We start from the raw sequence: 17,029 nt of genomic DNA, 5'->3' as shown, positions 1-17,029 counted from the left end.
ACGCAGCACTCTGACTTCCACCTATTTTGTTTTAGAAATATTTTTTATCTGATTACTCAATTAATCGAAAGAATAATCACTCGATTACTATAATATTCATTCACAAGTGTCCTAATTATTGTATTATTTTTAGTATAATTTTTCCAGCTACTTAATGCATCAAACATATCAAATCCTTTGTGCACTTAGTCAGCCAGAGCTAATGTGCACGGATGCAGGAAGATCAGAAAAACTCGTCCCACAAACTTGAGCAGCCAGAACAAGTTTTGTGACGTTTATTAAAAACTCTGGAGCCACATTAGCAGCATTTCACTAAATCTGCTACTGTGATTTAATTTCTGCCCAGTGCAGCGGATTTAACTCATCATACAGGCCGGTCCACGGCTGTATGAGGCCTGGAGCGAAATCTGACTCAGGGCCCCTTTTACTCCTAAAACCATCAGCATCTCTAACAGCTTCTGTTAGATTTAATCTGGGAGAGGGGGGTAGTTTAATTGGCCTACCTAAAAACAAGCAGTTATTTTGCAGTTTATTAATTTGTATTTTTGAACAAATGGAGCTCAAACTGAAAAAATAAACTCACAGTATCTGATTGTTGTGATAATAAAACAATCTAACTATGAATATTGTTCTTTGAACTTTTACAAAGTAAACTTGCCAGCTCCCTAAAATCTTACATATAACGTTTAACAATTTGAAATTATTTAATTTATGTATGCTGATAACATTAAATCAAATTCAGCAACATTGATGATCTGGATAAACAAATGTTACATTTATGATTGTGTGTTTTGTGTTACAATATTAGCTTTTATGGGGCCCTGAAGTCCTGGGAACCTTTGGAGCCGCTGACTTAATTTGTATTAAACAGAAGTGAAAATAATTATATTAATTTTAATTGTATTTTTTGAGTAGTTTTTTTTTTAGACTAGTTGTGGGCTTAAATGTCATTTCACTGGCAATGTTTTCCAGTGACATATAATTAGCCAGTAATATTTTTACCTTTCTTCTCTTCTTAACATCATTAAATACAAAAACACGGTGGACCGCCTCGGCGCCCCGACCGCCGGGCTTAGCAAGTTTTCTGGAAAACCCTGCAGACGACCCACATCTCTTGGAGAAAAACTGAAAATTTGACACTTGCTTTTTTTCGCTCTCTCTCTCTCTCTTTCTCTCTCTCTCTCTCTCTCTCTCTCTCTCTCTCTTCTCTCTCTCTCTCTCTCTCTCTCTCTCTCTCTCTCTCTCTCTCTCTCTCTCTGTCTGTCTGTCTGTCTGTCTGTCTCTCTCTCTCTCTCATATATTTGGCAACCTGACTTTGATTATGGCTAATCAGTCCTATGCCACCAAACAGGAATTGGCTTTAACTTCTGTCAAGAAGGTTTGGTTTCTGCCAAAACTTTGAATACTTATCAACTGAGCTCAACTGAGTCTGACTGGCTGAACATAATACAGAGTCTTTCTCAATGCACTGTTTGGTGGTGATATGCAGAGTTGATCGGACGGGTTTGCAATTGCAACGTACCCCAGAGAGTTGTTGAGGCGAATGAACCGTTTGAGGTTGCTTACAACTTTAATTTTTGTTGCTACAGTAGTAAAGAACAGATGTTGATGCAAATGAGGATCGGAATGATGAAATGAAACCAAACTATCAACAGGATTTAAAATGCTCATTTTCTTTTGTAATGTGCATTAGAATCCAAGCTGCTCTATGCATAAAATGTTTTAAGTGTAGAACTACATTTAAGTCTCTAAGGTTCTATAGCAGGACTAAATCCAGTTGCTGTTTGAACTATTTTTGTCGTGGAGCCTCTAGGTTTAATTATCGCCATCTTGCTTTCTCACCTGGAGATCCGTAGTATGTTTGGACTGATTTCTTGATCCCTTCCAGTCAGAAAAACTAAAGTGTAAAAAGTTAATTTTTATACTTATGAATTTGTAATTTTAGTGTTGGGAACACTTGAGAAAGATTTAAGTGATTAAAATGAAGGACTCATTCTTTTACTCACATTTAAAAGCTTTTATTTTGTGTTTTTGTGCAGATCTGCCACAGTGCTGGGTGTGTAAAGAGGAGGAGGATCTAAATAAATTCAGCATCCAGGAGAGGAAGTCCACTTCAGATAAAGAGGAACCAGAACCTCTGCAGATGAAACAGGAACAAGAGGAACCAGAACATCTACAGATAAAACAGGAGCAAGAGGAACCAGAACATCAAGAGTTGAAAGAGGAAGAGAAGCAACTCTGCATCAGTCAGGATGAAGAGCATCTGGTGCTGAAACTGGAGACTGATGACATTTTGATGAATCCTCTAAATGTGCAAAGAATCTACAATGAAACAGAACCACAGAGGAACCAACTCATCTCTCATGGCTCTGCTGAGGATGAGAACCAGGATCAGGAAGGAAGCAATTCTGAAGATCCAGGAAAAAAGAGAAAGGAAGAACAGAAACCAAAGGAGAGATATGAGAAAACCAACAGCAGAATCGTTTACAGTTTCTTCCGTGCAGACAAAGTGAAACACAGAAATCATCTCAGAGCGCACGAGGGAGCATTTGCTGTTCTTTAGTTAAACTGAAACAGGTTTGGTGTTTTCAGTGAAAATGTCTTCAGTTCAGACTCAGAGAGTTTATCAAGCAGCAGGAAACTCCTGCTGAAGAAACATTCACAGAGTGGAAAGAAATCAACGTTAAGATGGAGGAAGAGATGGACGATCAGCGCAGACTGATGGATTTTACCCGGATACCCAAGATCATCTTGCACCGGATAGGTACGAAACAGCTTTAAATTTTACTCAGCAGAGTTAAAAACAGGTTAAAGACAGCTCGAAACATGTAGGAAACTTTCTGGGCCGATGTTTCAGATTCACTGGTTGAAACATTTGCGCGCCGCAGATGTTTCTGAATTGTAGGTGGCTGTGTGGATGCCTGTTGAAAAATGCCTCTTGTGTGACAAAACCGTTTGCAAAACATTATTATAGATCCCATTTGAAGCAAAAATGTTTAATGTTGCATTTGGAAAATTAGTTTCAAAGCAAGTTTCAACAGAGCAGCGTTCAGTGCGCTTCGAAAACACCGCATGGGAGCAGAACCAGATTAATGAGTAACACCACAATGGACCTTACCAAGCTCCGCCCACAACTGACCTAGAAAATCCCACGTCTCACAAACAAAGGCTATAGGCGCTTTGTATCTCTGTCTGCAGAGCATTTCTGAGTCGATTAGTACATCATTTCACCAAATATCAGCTACAACAGCGGGATCTGACAAGTTCATGCGAAGCTTCACTACATTGATGTTATTTTCAATCCTAACATTTCATTTAGCAAGCTTTTAGGAGTTGTAGACAGTTATGTCCAAGTTGAACAACTCGTAATTGGCTCTGAAGTACCTGTAATGTGAGTTTCTTAATATTTCTACCCCAGTTTTTTGGTTTTGGCTCAGATCCTGCAATGCAACTGCACTGTTTTCTGAATTTCTTCTTTTTCTTAGCAGCACTACCACAGGACGTGTCGCTAAACAGTGAGGTTGGTGTCATCATTTTTAATAAAATTTAAATCGCATACTTGATGGTGTTGCTATGGTGTTCCTGGTTCTGTAAAGGGGTCCTTAAAGTCACGCAGCTGGCAAAACATCTGACTTTGCCAGCTGTTCTCTCCACCAGTTAATCTATAACACCGACCCTGAACTTAAACTAAAAGACTCAAACATATCAAATCAGTTTCCACCGGAAATAAATAATAAAATTTAACAAATCCTTAGAATGAAGAACTCTGACCTCAATAATAGTCGATAATAATGAATAGCATATTCTATGTCAAATTATGGCTCTCATTTGTATAAATGTAGAACTAAGTCTGGTAAGTGTTGATTGAAAAGTGAATATTGAGTTTGTTAAAACTCATGTAATTTTAACAATGGTTAAGTTGCTTTAAAACTATACACTCAAATGCCAGAGGCAACGAGACCAATGGTTCTCGGCTTCTGGGCAGAGAAAATAAATGATTGAGTCAAAGACTCAATCATTGCCAAGAACAGAAAAAAAACATTTGAACCGAGGTTGAAGCTTACAGTTTCAGCTTCTGAGCATCTTTAAAAATGAGTTTTGAACCTAATTAAACAGAAATGAGATGAACATTCCCACCATTCCACTCCAAACAAAAGAACTGAAGGAACCAGTCAGGTGATGAGCAAGTTGTTGATTTACATCTGACTGGGAATGAACTGAAGAGGATGGACCTCCATGAACTAAAAGAGAAAAAGAATCAGATTCCAACACCAACTTACTGATCTGCAAAACTTTGTCCTGAGATTAGCTGAGTACTGTTACTGTTTTCCAATCCAGCAACCCTTCCTATTGCCATGCCATTACTTAACATTTGTTAGTCTGCACATTTCAATAGCTGAGATTAAAACGCACTTTAGGAATTTTCTCTGAGTATTTTATGTGATGCATATTCTGTATCTACACAGAGGAAAGACATTTTTGGAATATTCATTTGGGAGACATTAGGTTAAGCTGTCATCAGAAAAACTAACTCAACTTAATCTAGATGAGTTAATTTTTCAAACTTAAATGTTTTTAATTTCAGAATATACCAAGAAAATCATGTTTTGATACATCAATGGATTCAAATGCATGTTTTGATCTGTGGTTGACATTTCAAAGCTTTTGTTTTTTTCTTTTGTCCAGATCTGTGGAAGGAGGAGGTTCTCAATGAGCCCAGCAACCAGGAGGAAAACTCCACTTTAGAACAAGAGAAACATCTGCAGATGAAACAGGATCAAGAGGAACCAGAACCTCTGCAGATGAAACAGGATCAAGAGGAACCAGAACATCAAGAGTTGAAACGAGATCAAGAGGAACCAGAACATCAAGAGTTGAAACGAGATCAAGAGGAACCAGAACATCAAGAGTTGAAACGAGATCAAGAGGAACCAGAACATCAAGAGTTGAAAGAGGAAGAGAAGAGAGTCATCCTACATCAGTCAGGATGAAGAGCTGACTGATGTGCTGAAACAGGAGACTGATGACATTTTGGTGAATCCTCTAAATGTGCAAAGAATCCACAATGAAACGAACCACAGAGGAACCAACTCATCTCTCATGGCTCTGCTGAGGATGAGAACCAGGATCAGGAAGGAAGCAATTCTGAAGATCCAGGAAAAAAGAGAGATGAAGAACAGAAACAAAATCGGAGATATAAGAAAACCAAACAGCAGAAAAGTAAAACTGACAGTTCGAAACAAGAAAGTTCACGCAGACAAAAAAAAATATATTCCTGTAGAATTTGCAATCAAACCTTTTCCAGAAACACTTCTGTGATTAGACACATGAAAATTCAGTTTGGTGAATATATATATATATATATATATATATATATATATATATATATATATATATATATATATATATAATATATATATATTATATATATATATATATATATATATATATATATATATATATATATGTGTGGTATATATATGTGGTATATATATATATATATACCACATATATATACCACAAGCAGACTCACGTGGGTGAGAAGCCACACTCATGTGATCTGTGGAAAACATTTTAGTTACAAAAGTTGTTTAAATATTCACATGAGAATTCACACAGGTGAGAAGCCTTTCTCATGTGTGATCTGTGAACAAAGGTTCACCAGGAAAGATGGTTTAACTGTTCACATGAGGTCTCACACAGGTGAGAAACCTTTGTCATGTGTTTTCTGTGGAAAACATTTTGGTTCCAAAGATGATGTAAATATTCACATGAGGATTCACACGGTGGAGAAGCCTTTTTTATGCGAGATCTGTGGAAAACGTTTCTATCAAAAATCATATCTTTCTCAACACTCTCAAACTCACACAGCTAAGACTTTTCCTGGTGTGATTTGTGGAAGACCTTTGAAGTCTAAACCTAATTTTCTTTTTCATATGAGAACTCATGCATGTGTGAAGCCTTTCTCTGGTGGGAAATGTGGAAAGAGTTTCACCACTGTTCATATGATAGAGCACAAAGCACATGAAGGCATAATTATAAGTATCAACATTCTCAGTAACTTGCTATGTGAAAGCGCAGTGATTATAGCTGGGTGACGTTTTGTAAATGTAGCAGCTTTGTTAAAAAATCCAATGGATTTAGCTGAGATACTTTCAAGAAATCATCTTACACTGGTAGATTTACCCTTCCATTTAAATGTTTATTTTTAAGTGAGATTGTTTCCATATTACTTGTTTCTTAATTAATAAAGGGATTTGAATGCTTTTAGAGTCATTGTACATTTGTTGCACTTCAATGATTTTGGTTAGTGGATACATGTTATCTGTTACTGAATGCCATGTATGCGCTGGTAGGTTATAAACGGATTGCCCAGTGGAAAAATACTTGTCTAAACTTGAATCTGAATGTCAGTTTTTTATTATGTTGTCTTTGTGATTAGAATAGACTTTAAAATACTGTGAGTTTAAAAATCACTGAACAACTTATCAATCACAATCACAGCACAATACATTAAAGATCTGCTGTTGTTATAGACACCTTCCAGATCTTCTGGTTCTGCTCTGCATCCCCAGAACCAAATCAGCTTCCATACGCCACAAATCTGGAACAAACTTCTAGAAAACGGTGAAACAGCTGAAACACTGACTTCCTTCAAATCTCGACTAAAAACCCACCTGTTCAGAGTTGTATTTAGAATGTAATCAATTGCAAATTTCATGATGGAACTTGACTTAATGTCATGTTTTGATTGTTGTTTTTGTGACGCATGACTTTGTATTTTGGTGTTGTGGTGCGAAGCACTTTGAAATGCATTGCTGCTGAAATGTGCCATACAAATAAAATCTGATTTGAATCAGGACAAAAATAAATATTGCTAATTATATGATGGCAACAATGCAGACATAAGTTTTACTAGATCATAATTAATCCTGAAAAGTGTTTTTTGTAACCGTGCTTTGACTTTTTATTAAACCCATCATCAGTCCAAAGCCAATCAGACGGCATGAGGAGATGACGGCTGCCGAGACGCCTGCAGACACTGGTGGCCATTCACCACTTATATCAAATAAGTGTATTATTTATTGCATCAGTGTTTATGGTGACCATTAAATACTTTCTGGTTCTGATTTTATTCCATTAAAAGTCCATTCACATCCAAAATGGTGTCTCTCTGATGCGCCATGATGGCACTCGGTCATTAACGTCGACGCAGATGCAACGCCCTTACTCCAGATGCTTTATTGAAAAACAAATATTAACTTTATTAAAATTCATGCAATGTTATGGACGAAGAGATGGGCTCTGTGGATTGCTTCTGTTTATATATATATGTATAAATCAGGAAGGTTTTCCTGATTTACTATTTGTTTCAAACAGGTTTAATTCGGGTCTCTGATTTCTGCCAAATCATTTACAGTTTCCATGAACGTCTGAAGGAGAATTCAGAGATTGGGTTTGTAATTATGTAAATTTATTCTGTCACACAGTCTTCTACTAAACAGACAAAAGAAAAAGACAATTATTGTGGTAAATAAACTTTATTATATCTGAAATTACTTTTCTATTATCCAAAGCATAAAAACAATGTCAAAAAAAATTGACGAAACAAGACTTGGTAAAAACAATTTACAATAACTAACAAAAATATGCAGATTTTTAAACAAAAGGGGAGAAAATCTCAGGTTTCATAATTATTTAGCACGATTTCCTTCCTCAATCAGAACCTCTGAGAAAAAAACATGGTGGATGATATTTAGATTAAAGTTTAGAAAACACTAGTAATCTCATTAATGTGTGACCCTACAAGAACACGCAGTAACAGCTAACATATCTATTTCATCCAACCAAATAAGTACAAAGGATAAACACAATAAAGACTCCAAAACTTTACAAGTCTAAATGAAACCTTTAAACCCATTGCTCCTTTAAGAAGCTACAAATATTTCACTTATTCTCTTAAAAAATTAATGCCAACAGAAAACTGCTAGAATAAAGTGAATGTTGAAGCGTTTTAGCTAAATCTCCAATTTGAAATGCATTTTAAACAAAGCTGCTGCAATTAAAAATGCAATCCAGTTTCAATGACTCTGTTTCCAAAAAGCAAATTACTAAGAATGTTGGGACTTGATGTTCACATTATGCCATCAAAGCTGTGTGAGTTCTCATGTGAACGGTTACATTTCTTTTGAGCAGTGCACCATCTGCAGTTTTCTGGCCGATCGTCGATGACCTGATAAGCCATTTTGAATTTTGGGCAACGCCAATTTTTTTGTATGAAATGTCACTAAATACAGCAAGAAAGTTGCTGAGATGGCAACAGTGCAGTGACTTTTGTGAAGAAATGTGTAGACACGACTTTTGACTGATAGTCAAACCTCTCACTGGAGAGCAGAAGAGGACAGTGGCTGATCTTTAGACCTTTGCTGAGGTAGAAAAAAATCGGGGAATAAGATCAAATTCACAGGTAATTATTGGCTGATCACAGATCTCCAAAAATTAAGTGACATTGATAAATTAGTGCACTCCTACTTCTTACCTGTGTGAATTTTCATGTGAGCAGTTAAATTTTTTTTGAGAGAAACTTCTTCTACAGGTCCCACATGAGAATGACTTTGCACATGTGTGCGTTCTCATGTGAGAATCTAAATAATATTTTTGAGCAAAACGTTTTTCACAGATCCCACATGAGAAAAGCTTCTCACTTGTGTGAGTCGTCATGTGCTGACGTAAACCAGATCTACATGTAAAGGATTTTCCACAAATCCCACATGGAAAAGGCTTCTCACCTGTGTGAGTTCTCATGTGAGCAGTTAAATGTATGTTACGAGAGAAACATCTTCCACATGTCCCACAGGAGAAAGGCTTCTCACCCATATGAGTTCTCATGTGAGCAGTTAAAATCAATTTACGAGTGAAACTTCTTCCACATGTCCCACATGAGAAAGAAGTTTTGCCTGTATGAGACTTCATGTGAGAAGTTAAACGATGTCTTCCAGCAAAACTTTTTCCACAGGTCCCGCATGAGAAAGGCTTCTCGCCTGTGTGAGTTCTCATGTGATTAACTAAGTCAGATTTATTCAAGCAATTTCTTCCACAGGTGCCACAAGACAAAGTCTTCTCACCCGTGTGAACTCTCATGTGAACACTTAAACTGTTTTTATGAGAGAAACATTTTCCACAGGTCTCACATGAGAATGGCTTCTCACCTGTGTGAACTCTTACGTGACTAACCAAATCAGGTTTCCTCCGGAAACTTTTTCCACAGGTTCCACATGAGAAAGGCTTCTCACCTGTATGAATAGTCATGTGATCAAGTAATTGAGATTTACATGCAAAATGTTTTCCACAGGCTGTGCATGTGTAAGGTTTCTCACCAGAGTGAATTCTCATGTGTCTGCTTAAAGTACCATTTAGATGGAAACTTTTTCCACAAGCAGCACATGTGAACGGTTTTTCACCTGTATGAATTCTCATGTGATCAATTAAACGACTCTTGTAACGGTATCTTTTTCCACAAGTCAAACATATGAAAGGTTTCTTAGCCGTGTGAGTTGTCATGTGTGTCATGAAGGAACTGTTTTCAGAAAAGGTTTTGTCACAAATTTCACAAGAATATAGTTCTTGGTTTGGCTGAGCTTTCTTGTGCATTTTCTGTTTTGAAGTCTCATTTTCCTGCTTCAGCACAAGCTTCTCTTCATCTTTGAGCTGCAGAGGTTCTGGTTCCTCTTGTTCCTGCTTTATCTGCAGAGGTTCTGGTTCCTCTTGCTCCTGTTTTATCTGCAGAGGTTCTGGTTCCTCTTGTTCCCATTTCATCTGCAAAGGTTCTGGTTCCTCTTGTTCCAGTTTCATCTGCAGAGGTTCTGGTTCCTCTTGTTCTTGTTTCATCTGCAGAGGTTCTGGTTCCTTTTGTTCCCATTTCATCTGCACAGGTTCTGGTTCCTCTTGATTTAAAGTGGAGTTTTCCTCCTGGTTGCTGGGCCCTTGAGAACCCCCTCCTCTTTACATGTCCACTGTTGTGGGAGATCTGGAAAAAGACAAAAAAAAATCCAAAACAAAACATAAAAGCTTTTAAATGTGAGTCAATACAGAACCATTCACTTTTATGTATTGATGTATTTAAACAGGACTTTTTAAGGTTTTTCTAAAATAACAAACTCAACAAATGTACATCTTCTGACCAGAACGGAACGAGATTTGAGTCAACATATTATATCATGGACTTCTGGGTGAACAAGCAAGGTGATGATAAGTTTTTTTCTAGTAGCTGAGACAAATTTCCCAAAAAGCCTTTTTCCTCGATGTAGAACTATATGGTTGCTGTCCTTCAATAGAACCAGCTCCCTCTTCTACATCACTCCATATCTTATTCCTCCAAAACTGCAGACACGCTGCTTTGCGAAAGTATTTGGCCCCTTGAACTTTTCAACCTTTTATCGCTTGTCAGGCTTCAGAAATAAAGATCTAAAATTTGTATTACTTTGTGAAAATCAAGTGGAAAACAATCTTGAAGTGAAATTTATTTATTGAATATTTTAAACTTTTTAATTATGAAAAACTGCAAAGTGGGCTGTCCAATATTATTCTGTCCCTTAACTTTCAGTGCAAACTGAGTCCAGAAGTTCAGTGAGGATCTCTGAATGGTCCAATGTTGTCCTAAATGACTGATGATGAATGGAATTCGCCTGTGTGTATTCAAGTCCCTGTCTAATAAATGATAATAAATAATCTGGGCCTGGCTTTTCCCCAGATTATTCAGTCTAACAGTCGTTCGACGACCTGTCCTACAGATTTGAGTACGACAACAAATACCAAAATAAAAATAGTCCTTCAGTGATGTGTGTGCTCCCATTAAAAAAATTGAACCCTGCTGTAGTTTACCAGTAATAAACAGAGGTGCCAACATTTTGAAATATGCAGTTCGGCCAGCCGGACAGAGAATCTGTAAGACCTTAACTCCTCTTAAACATTTGCTTGGTGCAAAGGTCATATTCTGTGACCTTTGTACATTGTGACTGTAGGGGGCGCTGTTGCAGATTTACTAACCCACTTAATGGGACCACTCTAAAGTAAAAATTTTAACCAAATAATTTCTGCTAACTCTCTCCTTCCTAAGTGACTGAGTATTATGACGTTACTTTTTATTATTTGGAGGAATAATAAAACAATGTTGTCGTTGGTTTTCACAATTATTCAAGAAAAGAAGAAAATAATTAGCTTTTAATTAATTTAACAGCACTTATAGCAAAGCTGTTTTATTCACAAATGTAAATTCAATAGAAACATGGCTTGTTTAGAGACTTTTAAAATTGACCTAAAAACTACTTTCAGCTACTCTTTCATTCAAAAGCACAGTAAGGCAATTAATATAATAATACAACTATTGTAATGTTGACCATGTTAAATATAGTGCAGTAAAATACTCATCTGTGCTCTGGATACTGGTGTGATTGTCCTGAATGGTTAGTAGCTATTTCTTACGTACTTTTATTCTATTGTTTGTTTGTTTTATTTTTTATGCAAGTTGGACTTTGAGTCTGTTATAAAATGTATCTCATGCACTCAGTGTATTGCCTAACTTCCATTCATGTACATGATACTGCAATAGCTCTCTGGCTAATGATGGTATCAGCAAAAATGTTGTTTTTGTACATCTAGTGTTGTTTTAAAAAAGAAGAAGTCATAATCCAGGTCACAGTTGATCAAATTAGCTGAATGTTTTCAGACGGAGCGGATTTGGTTTGGTGTAATACTCCTTTAAATAGCTTTACGAATTCAGCGCAGCCACAAAGAGTTTTATTCAACCTGGATCATCAGTAAACCGTGGAGCTGTTTCGTACCTATCCGGTGCAAGATGATCTTGGGTATCCGGGTAAAATCCATCATCTGCGCTGATCGTCCATCTCTTCCTCCATCTTAACGTTGATTTCTTTCCACTCTGTGAATGTTTCTTCAGCAGGAGTTTCCTGCTGCTTGATAAACTCTCTGAGGCTGAACTGAAGACATTTTCACTGAAAACACGGAAATATTTAACTAAAACGCCAAATTTTGTCTTCAGACAACCGTCTCACAAAAGAAAAGCTAATGCTATCCCGTATGCTCTGTTTTTATCTTTCGTGTGTTTCACTCTGGCTGTACTGAAGAAACACTAAACGACTTTTAGTTCCGCTTTGAGCCTCCTCTTTTAATATACTGTTTTATTAAATAAATGAGTGCTCTTGAGAGGTCATTGTTAGCGTAATTTTAGAAAATAGTTTTTTTATTGGTTTGTATAGTTTTGCTTCCACAGCAAAGTTACGTTCATCCTATCGAAATTAGTCAGAGTTTAGATTAGAATGGACAGTTCTATAATTTAAGGTTTTGATGATCTTTATAAGCCAGAAATGTTGGTTTGTGATAACTTTGTGTCAACTTGAGACCAACAATAAGTATCGAGTGTGTAGTTAGAACAGACTAGATTGAAAACACTGATCATGAATTTTTGCAATAATTAATAAAGTGCTGCTCGAGTGAAAATCATTTATGTCTGTAAGGGTGATAGTTCATCAGAATAAACTCCTTTTATCCATTTATTTCTTTTTTTTGTTTCACTAACTCAGTGTATAGAAAATAATTACGCACAGACTAATGTTTAAGCTTTTTCAGTTAATTATGACCTTTTATTCTTTTTCTTAGTTGTTTTGAATGAAAGCTTTATTTATTAAAGTTTTCTTTTAATATCAAAAAATGTACGACAGCCGGCGATCTGTCCAGGGTTTAACCCGCCTCTCGCCCGAAATGTCTCGCTGGAGGCTGGCACTCCTCCCGACCCCATTAGGGAGAGAGGGTGTAAGAAAATGGATGGATGGATGTTGAATAAAAACATTTTATATCAGAAATGTGGCCTGACACAGTAGCACCTACATGCTGCCACCTACTGACCAGAACCTGATACTACACCTACTTTGTAGGTTTGTTTTTTGCAGGATGAAAAAAACAAAAGTTGCATAAGTATTTTACTGTAAAGTATTTTCACACTTAGTTTGCAGCCTTAAGTGAAAATAAAACCTCAGTCAAGTTTGAAAACAAAATATGTGAATAGGTTTATGTCTGGTTGAACGATGTGTGTGCCCGGTTGATTCTTTTTTGGCAGGGATTTTATTGTAATCCATAGGGAGCCCGAAAAATCTTTGGGAACCTCTGGATTAGTTGTACTTAAGTTTTGTGTTTAATCTTATTTAGGTTAATTCTTTGTTAAATTATGGCTAATAAGTTCTTTTCTCTTTAATTTGTATAAGTATAGAACTCAGTCTGTTAAGTACTCAGTAGAAAGAATATTGACTTTTTTAAAATGTGTGCAATGCGAAGGAGGAAGAGATGGACTATTAGTTTCAAACTGAAGGTTTTATTCCAGTCTCTGATTCCAGCCAATCATTTACAGTTTCCATGAACATCTGAAGCAGAATTCAGAGAGGGAGGAGTTGTAATTGTATAAATCTAGTCTGTCCCACAGTCTTTCTACTAAACAGAAAATAAGAAAAAGGCCATGATTATGATAATTCATTTTCTAAAATTATACAGTTTCAATCTAAAATTCAATCCATATCATCAATACATTTTCTAAGCAGGAAAATCATTAATACCATGTCAAAGAAATGCATCCATTTCTCCAAATCATTGAAATAAATAAAAAAAATAAGTACAAAGGATAAAATCACTATAAATATTTCACAATTTTAGAAGTGTAAATCTGAAAGCATTCAAACTCATTGTTTCTTTGGGAGACCTCTCCCTTAGTCTCATTAAATAAAATGGAAATATAAAACTGCCAGAATAAAGTGAATTTTAAAGAATTTAATCTAAATATCCAATTTAAAATGCTTCATAAGCAAAACCTGATACATTTAAAAATTTTAGTTGGTTGCAATTACTCCACTTCAAAACAGCAACTTACTGAGAATCTTGAGGTTCACATTGTGGCATCAAACCTGTGAGAGTTCTCATGTGAACAGTTACATTTGTTTTGAGTGAACCTTTTCTATTGAATCTACAAAAGAAAGACTTCTAACCCGTGTGAATCTTCACGTGATTACGTAAACCGGTTCTATTCACATAACATTTTCCACAGACCTCGCATGAGAATGGTTTCTCGCCTGTGTGTGATCTTATGTGAACAATTAAAGTCTGTTCATGAGCGAAATTTTTTCCACAGGACCCAAAAAAGAACGGTTTCTTACCTGTATGAATTCTCAAGTGGGTAGTTAAGGTATCCTTATGAGTAAACATCTTTCCACAGATCTCACATGAGAATGGTTTCTCACCTGTGTGAGTTCTCATGTGAACAGTTAAACATTGTTTTCGAGTGAAACTTTTTCCACAAGTCCCACATGAGAATGGCTCCTCACCTGTGTGATTTCTCATGTGAAAAGTTAAGGCATTCTTATAAGAGAAGATTTTTCCACAGGTCCCACACAAGAAAGGCTTCTCACCCGTGTGAAATCTCATGTGAACAGTTAAACTTTCTTTTCGAATGAAGTTTTTTCCACAAGTCCCACATGAGAAAGGTTTCTCACCCGTGTGAATTCTGATGTGATTAACTAACTGAGGTTTCCTCCGGAAGCATTTTCCACAGATCTCACATAAGAAAGACCTCTCACCCGTGTGAATTCTGATGTGATTATGTAAATGACATTTAAACACAAAACTTTTTCCACAGGTTGTGCAGGTGTAAGGTTTCTCACCTGAGTGAATTCTCTTGTGTCTGTTTAAAGAGTTGTTCAGACGGAAACTTTTTCCACAAGCTGGACAAATGAATGGTTTTTCACCTGTATGAATTCTCATGTGAGCAATTAAACGACTCTTGTGAGGGTAAAGTTTTCCACAGGTGGAACATGTCAAAAGTTTCTTAGCCGTGTGACTTTTCATGTGATTCATGAAGGAATTATTTTGAGAAAAAGTTTCATCACAAATTTGACAAGAATATAGATTTTGGTCTGGCTGAGCTTTCATGTGCGTTTCTTGTTCTGAAGTCTCTGTTGAGTTTTTCTGCTGTTTGTTCAAAATGTCATCAATTTCCTGTTTCATCACAAGATTCTCTTCATCCTGACTAATGCAAAGTTGCTCCTCTTCCTCTTTGATCTGCCGAGGTTCTGGTTCCTCTTGTTCCAGTTTCATCTGCAGAGGTTCTGGTTCTGGTTCCTCTTGTTCCAGTTTCATCTGCAGAGGTTCTGGTTCCTCTTGATCCAGTTTCATCTGCAGAGGTTCTGGTTCTGGTTCCTCTTGTTCCAATTTTATCTGCAGAGGTTCTAGTTCCTCTTGTTCCAGTTTTATCTGCAGAGATTCTGGATGATCTTGATCTGAAGTGAAGTTTCTCTCCGTGTTTCTTATCTCATTAAGATCCTCCTCCGCTTTGCACACACTGCATTGTGGGAGATCTGGACAAAAAAGTCAAAATGTGAGGTCACACAATAAATTCTTCACTTTAACAAAAACTAAAATGAAAATATTCTTCATCAGGGGGCGTGCTGTGGTAGCACAACCCACGTTTGGAGGCCTTCAATCCTCCACACGGCCGTCACGGGTTTGATTTCCGGACCAGACGATATTTGCCGCATGTCTTTCCTTACTACATTCCTGTCAGCCTTCTTTCATATAAGGGACACTAGAGCCCACAGAAACCCCCAGGAGGGGAAAATGTATATATATCAATCAGCAAACATTACAAAATGAAATCTCTTCCATCGTCTTTCAGAGAGATTGTTATTTACCTTATTTAGAATAAACAATGTCTGCATGTGGTTAATAATTTTACCAGCAATTAAACTTAATGCCGTCAAATGTGCCAACATTTGGAAATATGCAGTCTGGCTAGCTGACGTTAACTCCCCTTCAGATTCGCTTCTCGCCAACAGGGACGTTACACCATATTCTGTGACCACTGCACATTGTGACTGTAGGAGGCGCTGTTGCAGGTTTACATCATACTTTGCTATTCTTATGGACACAGAATATGATGGCACTTATCAAATAATGGTCCCACACTGTAACTTACAGTAAAATACTAAATATTTAAACTGAACCATCTCTATTAACTCTGCTTGCTAAGTCAATATCTGACCATTACTATTATGACATTTCTTTTAGTTAAATTAAACGGCCCTTTAAATAGCTTTACATAGTGTTATAGTCAAGACCATCTAAGCAGAGACCAAGACCAGCCGCCACATGACTATAAAATGTGAAATATTAGCAAAAGTGCTAATAAAATTGGTCTGAAAGATCCACATTCCCATAAAAACAAATCAATTTAACCAATATTATCAATTCAAACTCTTGTTCTACTTTGCTCTGTGCTACAATCCATGGAAGTCTCATGCCAACCCTAAAAGTTAACGCCCTGGGCGGTTGCCCATATTGCTCATATCATAAACCACCACTGTCTGCACTATTAAACATAGCAATTAAGGCAATGCACTAGTGGTAACAACGCTCCATCATGAACACAGACCAAGGAGCACAAGCAGAAATAACCAACACTGTGACAGTTCTCACTTTTTCTCCTGCTGCATGAAGCCAGGCAGCACAGAACTATCACAGAGCAATGAGCATGCTCTGTGTGCTCTGGTTTTATTGATTCACCAATTAAATTAATATCAATGTATACAATCAATTAAAATAATGACAGCTACTGCAGCTGTTTCGTACCTATCCGGTGCAAGATGATCTTGGGTATCCGGGTAAAATCCATCAGTCTGCGCTGATCGTCCATCTCTTCCTCCATCTTAACGTTGATTTCTTTCCACTCTGTGAATGTTTCTTCAGCAGGAGTTTCCTGCTGCTTGATAAACTCTCTGAGGCTGAACTGAAGACATTTTCACTGAAAACACGGAAACATTTAACTAAACTGCAAACAGTCTTTAAGAGGAAAAGTAAAGCCAGACATTTGCTCTGTTTTTATTTTCACGTGTTTCACTGTTGCTGTGCTGAAGAAACTGGAAGTGATTATTAGTTTGGCTTTAAATTTTCTGCTGAGTCTCTTCTTTTAAAGTCC

The 17,029-nt window shown here is 36.9% G+C and overlaps 2 protein-coding genes across 3 annotated transcripts; one reads left to right on the top strand and one right to left on the bottom strand.

Moving 5' to 3' along the window:
- Positions 1 to 2,531: 2,531 nt before the first annotated feature.
- LOC129351310 (rho GTPase-activating protein gacV-like) lies at positions 2,532 to 5,875 on the top strand. Its single transcript, XM_055020197.1, has 3 exons — positions 2,532 to 2,764; positions 4,687 to 4,873; positions 5,872 to 5,875. Exons 1-3 carry the CDS (start codon positions 2,689 to 2,691, stop codon positions 5,873 to 5,875), a joined length of 267 nt encoding a protein of 88 aa, XP_054876172.1. The 5' UTR covers positions 2,532 to 2,688.
- Positions 5,876 to 8,455: 2,580 nt separating this feature from the next.
- On the bottom strand, positions 8,456 to 16,813 carry LOC129351295 (gastrula zinc finger protein XlCGF57.1-like). Of its 2 annotated transcripts, none has more exons than XM_055020188.1 (2): positions 11,841 to 12,008; positions 8,456 to 10,027 (listed from the first exon to the last, which is right to left on the bottom strand). In XM_055020188.1, exon 2 carries the CDS (start codon positions 9,922 to 9,924, stop codon positions 8,536 to 8,538), a length of 1,389 nt encoding a protein of 462 aa, XP_054876163.1. In that variant the 5' UTR covers positions 9,925 to 10,027; positions 11,841 to 12,008; the 3' UTR covers positions 8,456 to 8,535. The 2 variants fall into 2 exon arrangements, 1 of the variants encoding a protein (XP_054876163.1); XR_008604722.1 differs by lacking the exon at positions 11,841 to 12,008 and adding an exon at positions 16,684 to 16,813 and having other exon boundaries at positions 9,993 to 10,027.
- Positions 16,814 to 17,029: the final 216 nt, after the last annotated feature.

Source organism: Poeciliopsis prolifica, unplaced genomic scaffold (assembly GCF_027474105.1).
Source record: "Poeciliopsis prolifica strain line A6 unplaced genomic scaffold, Auburn_PproV2 SCAFFOLD066, whole genome shotgun sequence".
Classification (NCBI taxonomy): Eukaryota; Metazoa; Chordata; class Actinopteri; order Cyprinodontiformes; family Poeciliidae; genus Poeciliopsis; species Poeciliopsis prolifica.
The sequence above is the reverse complement of the archived record's forward strand: the minus strand, read 5'-3'. Positions and strand labels throughout refer to the sequence as shown.

What these genes read in the sequence shown, in the direction of transcription:
- LOC129351310 (XM_055020197.1), top strand. Translation starts at nt 2,689, where the DNA reads ATGGAGGAAGAGATGGACGATCAGCGCAGACTGATGGATTTTACCCGG. An exon ending in GATCATCTTGCACCGGATAG is followed by an intron (nt 2,765 to 4,686) that starts GTACGAAACAGC and finishes TCTTTTGTCCAG; the next exon opens with ATCTGTGGAAGGAGGAGGTT.
- LOC129351295 (XM_055020188.1), bottom strand. Translation starts at nt 9,924, where the DNA reads ATGAAATGGGAACAAAAGGAACCAGAACCTCTGCAGATGAAACAAGAA.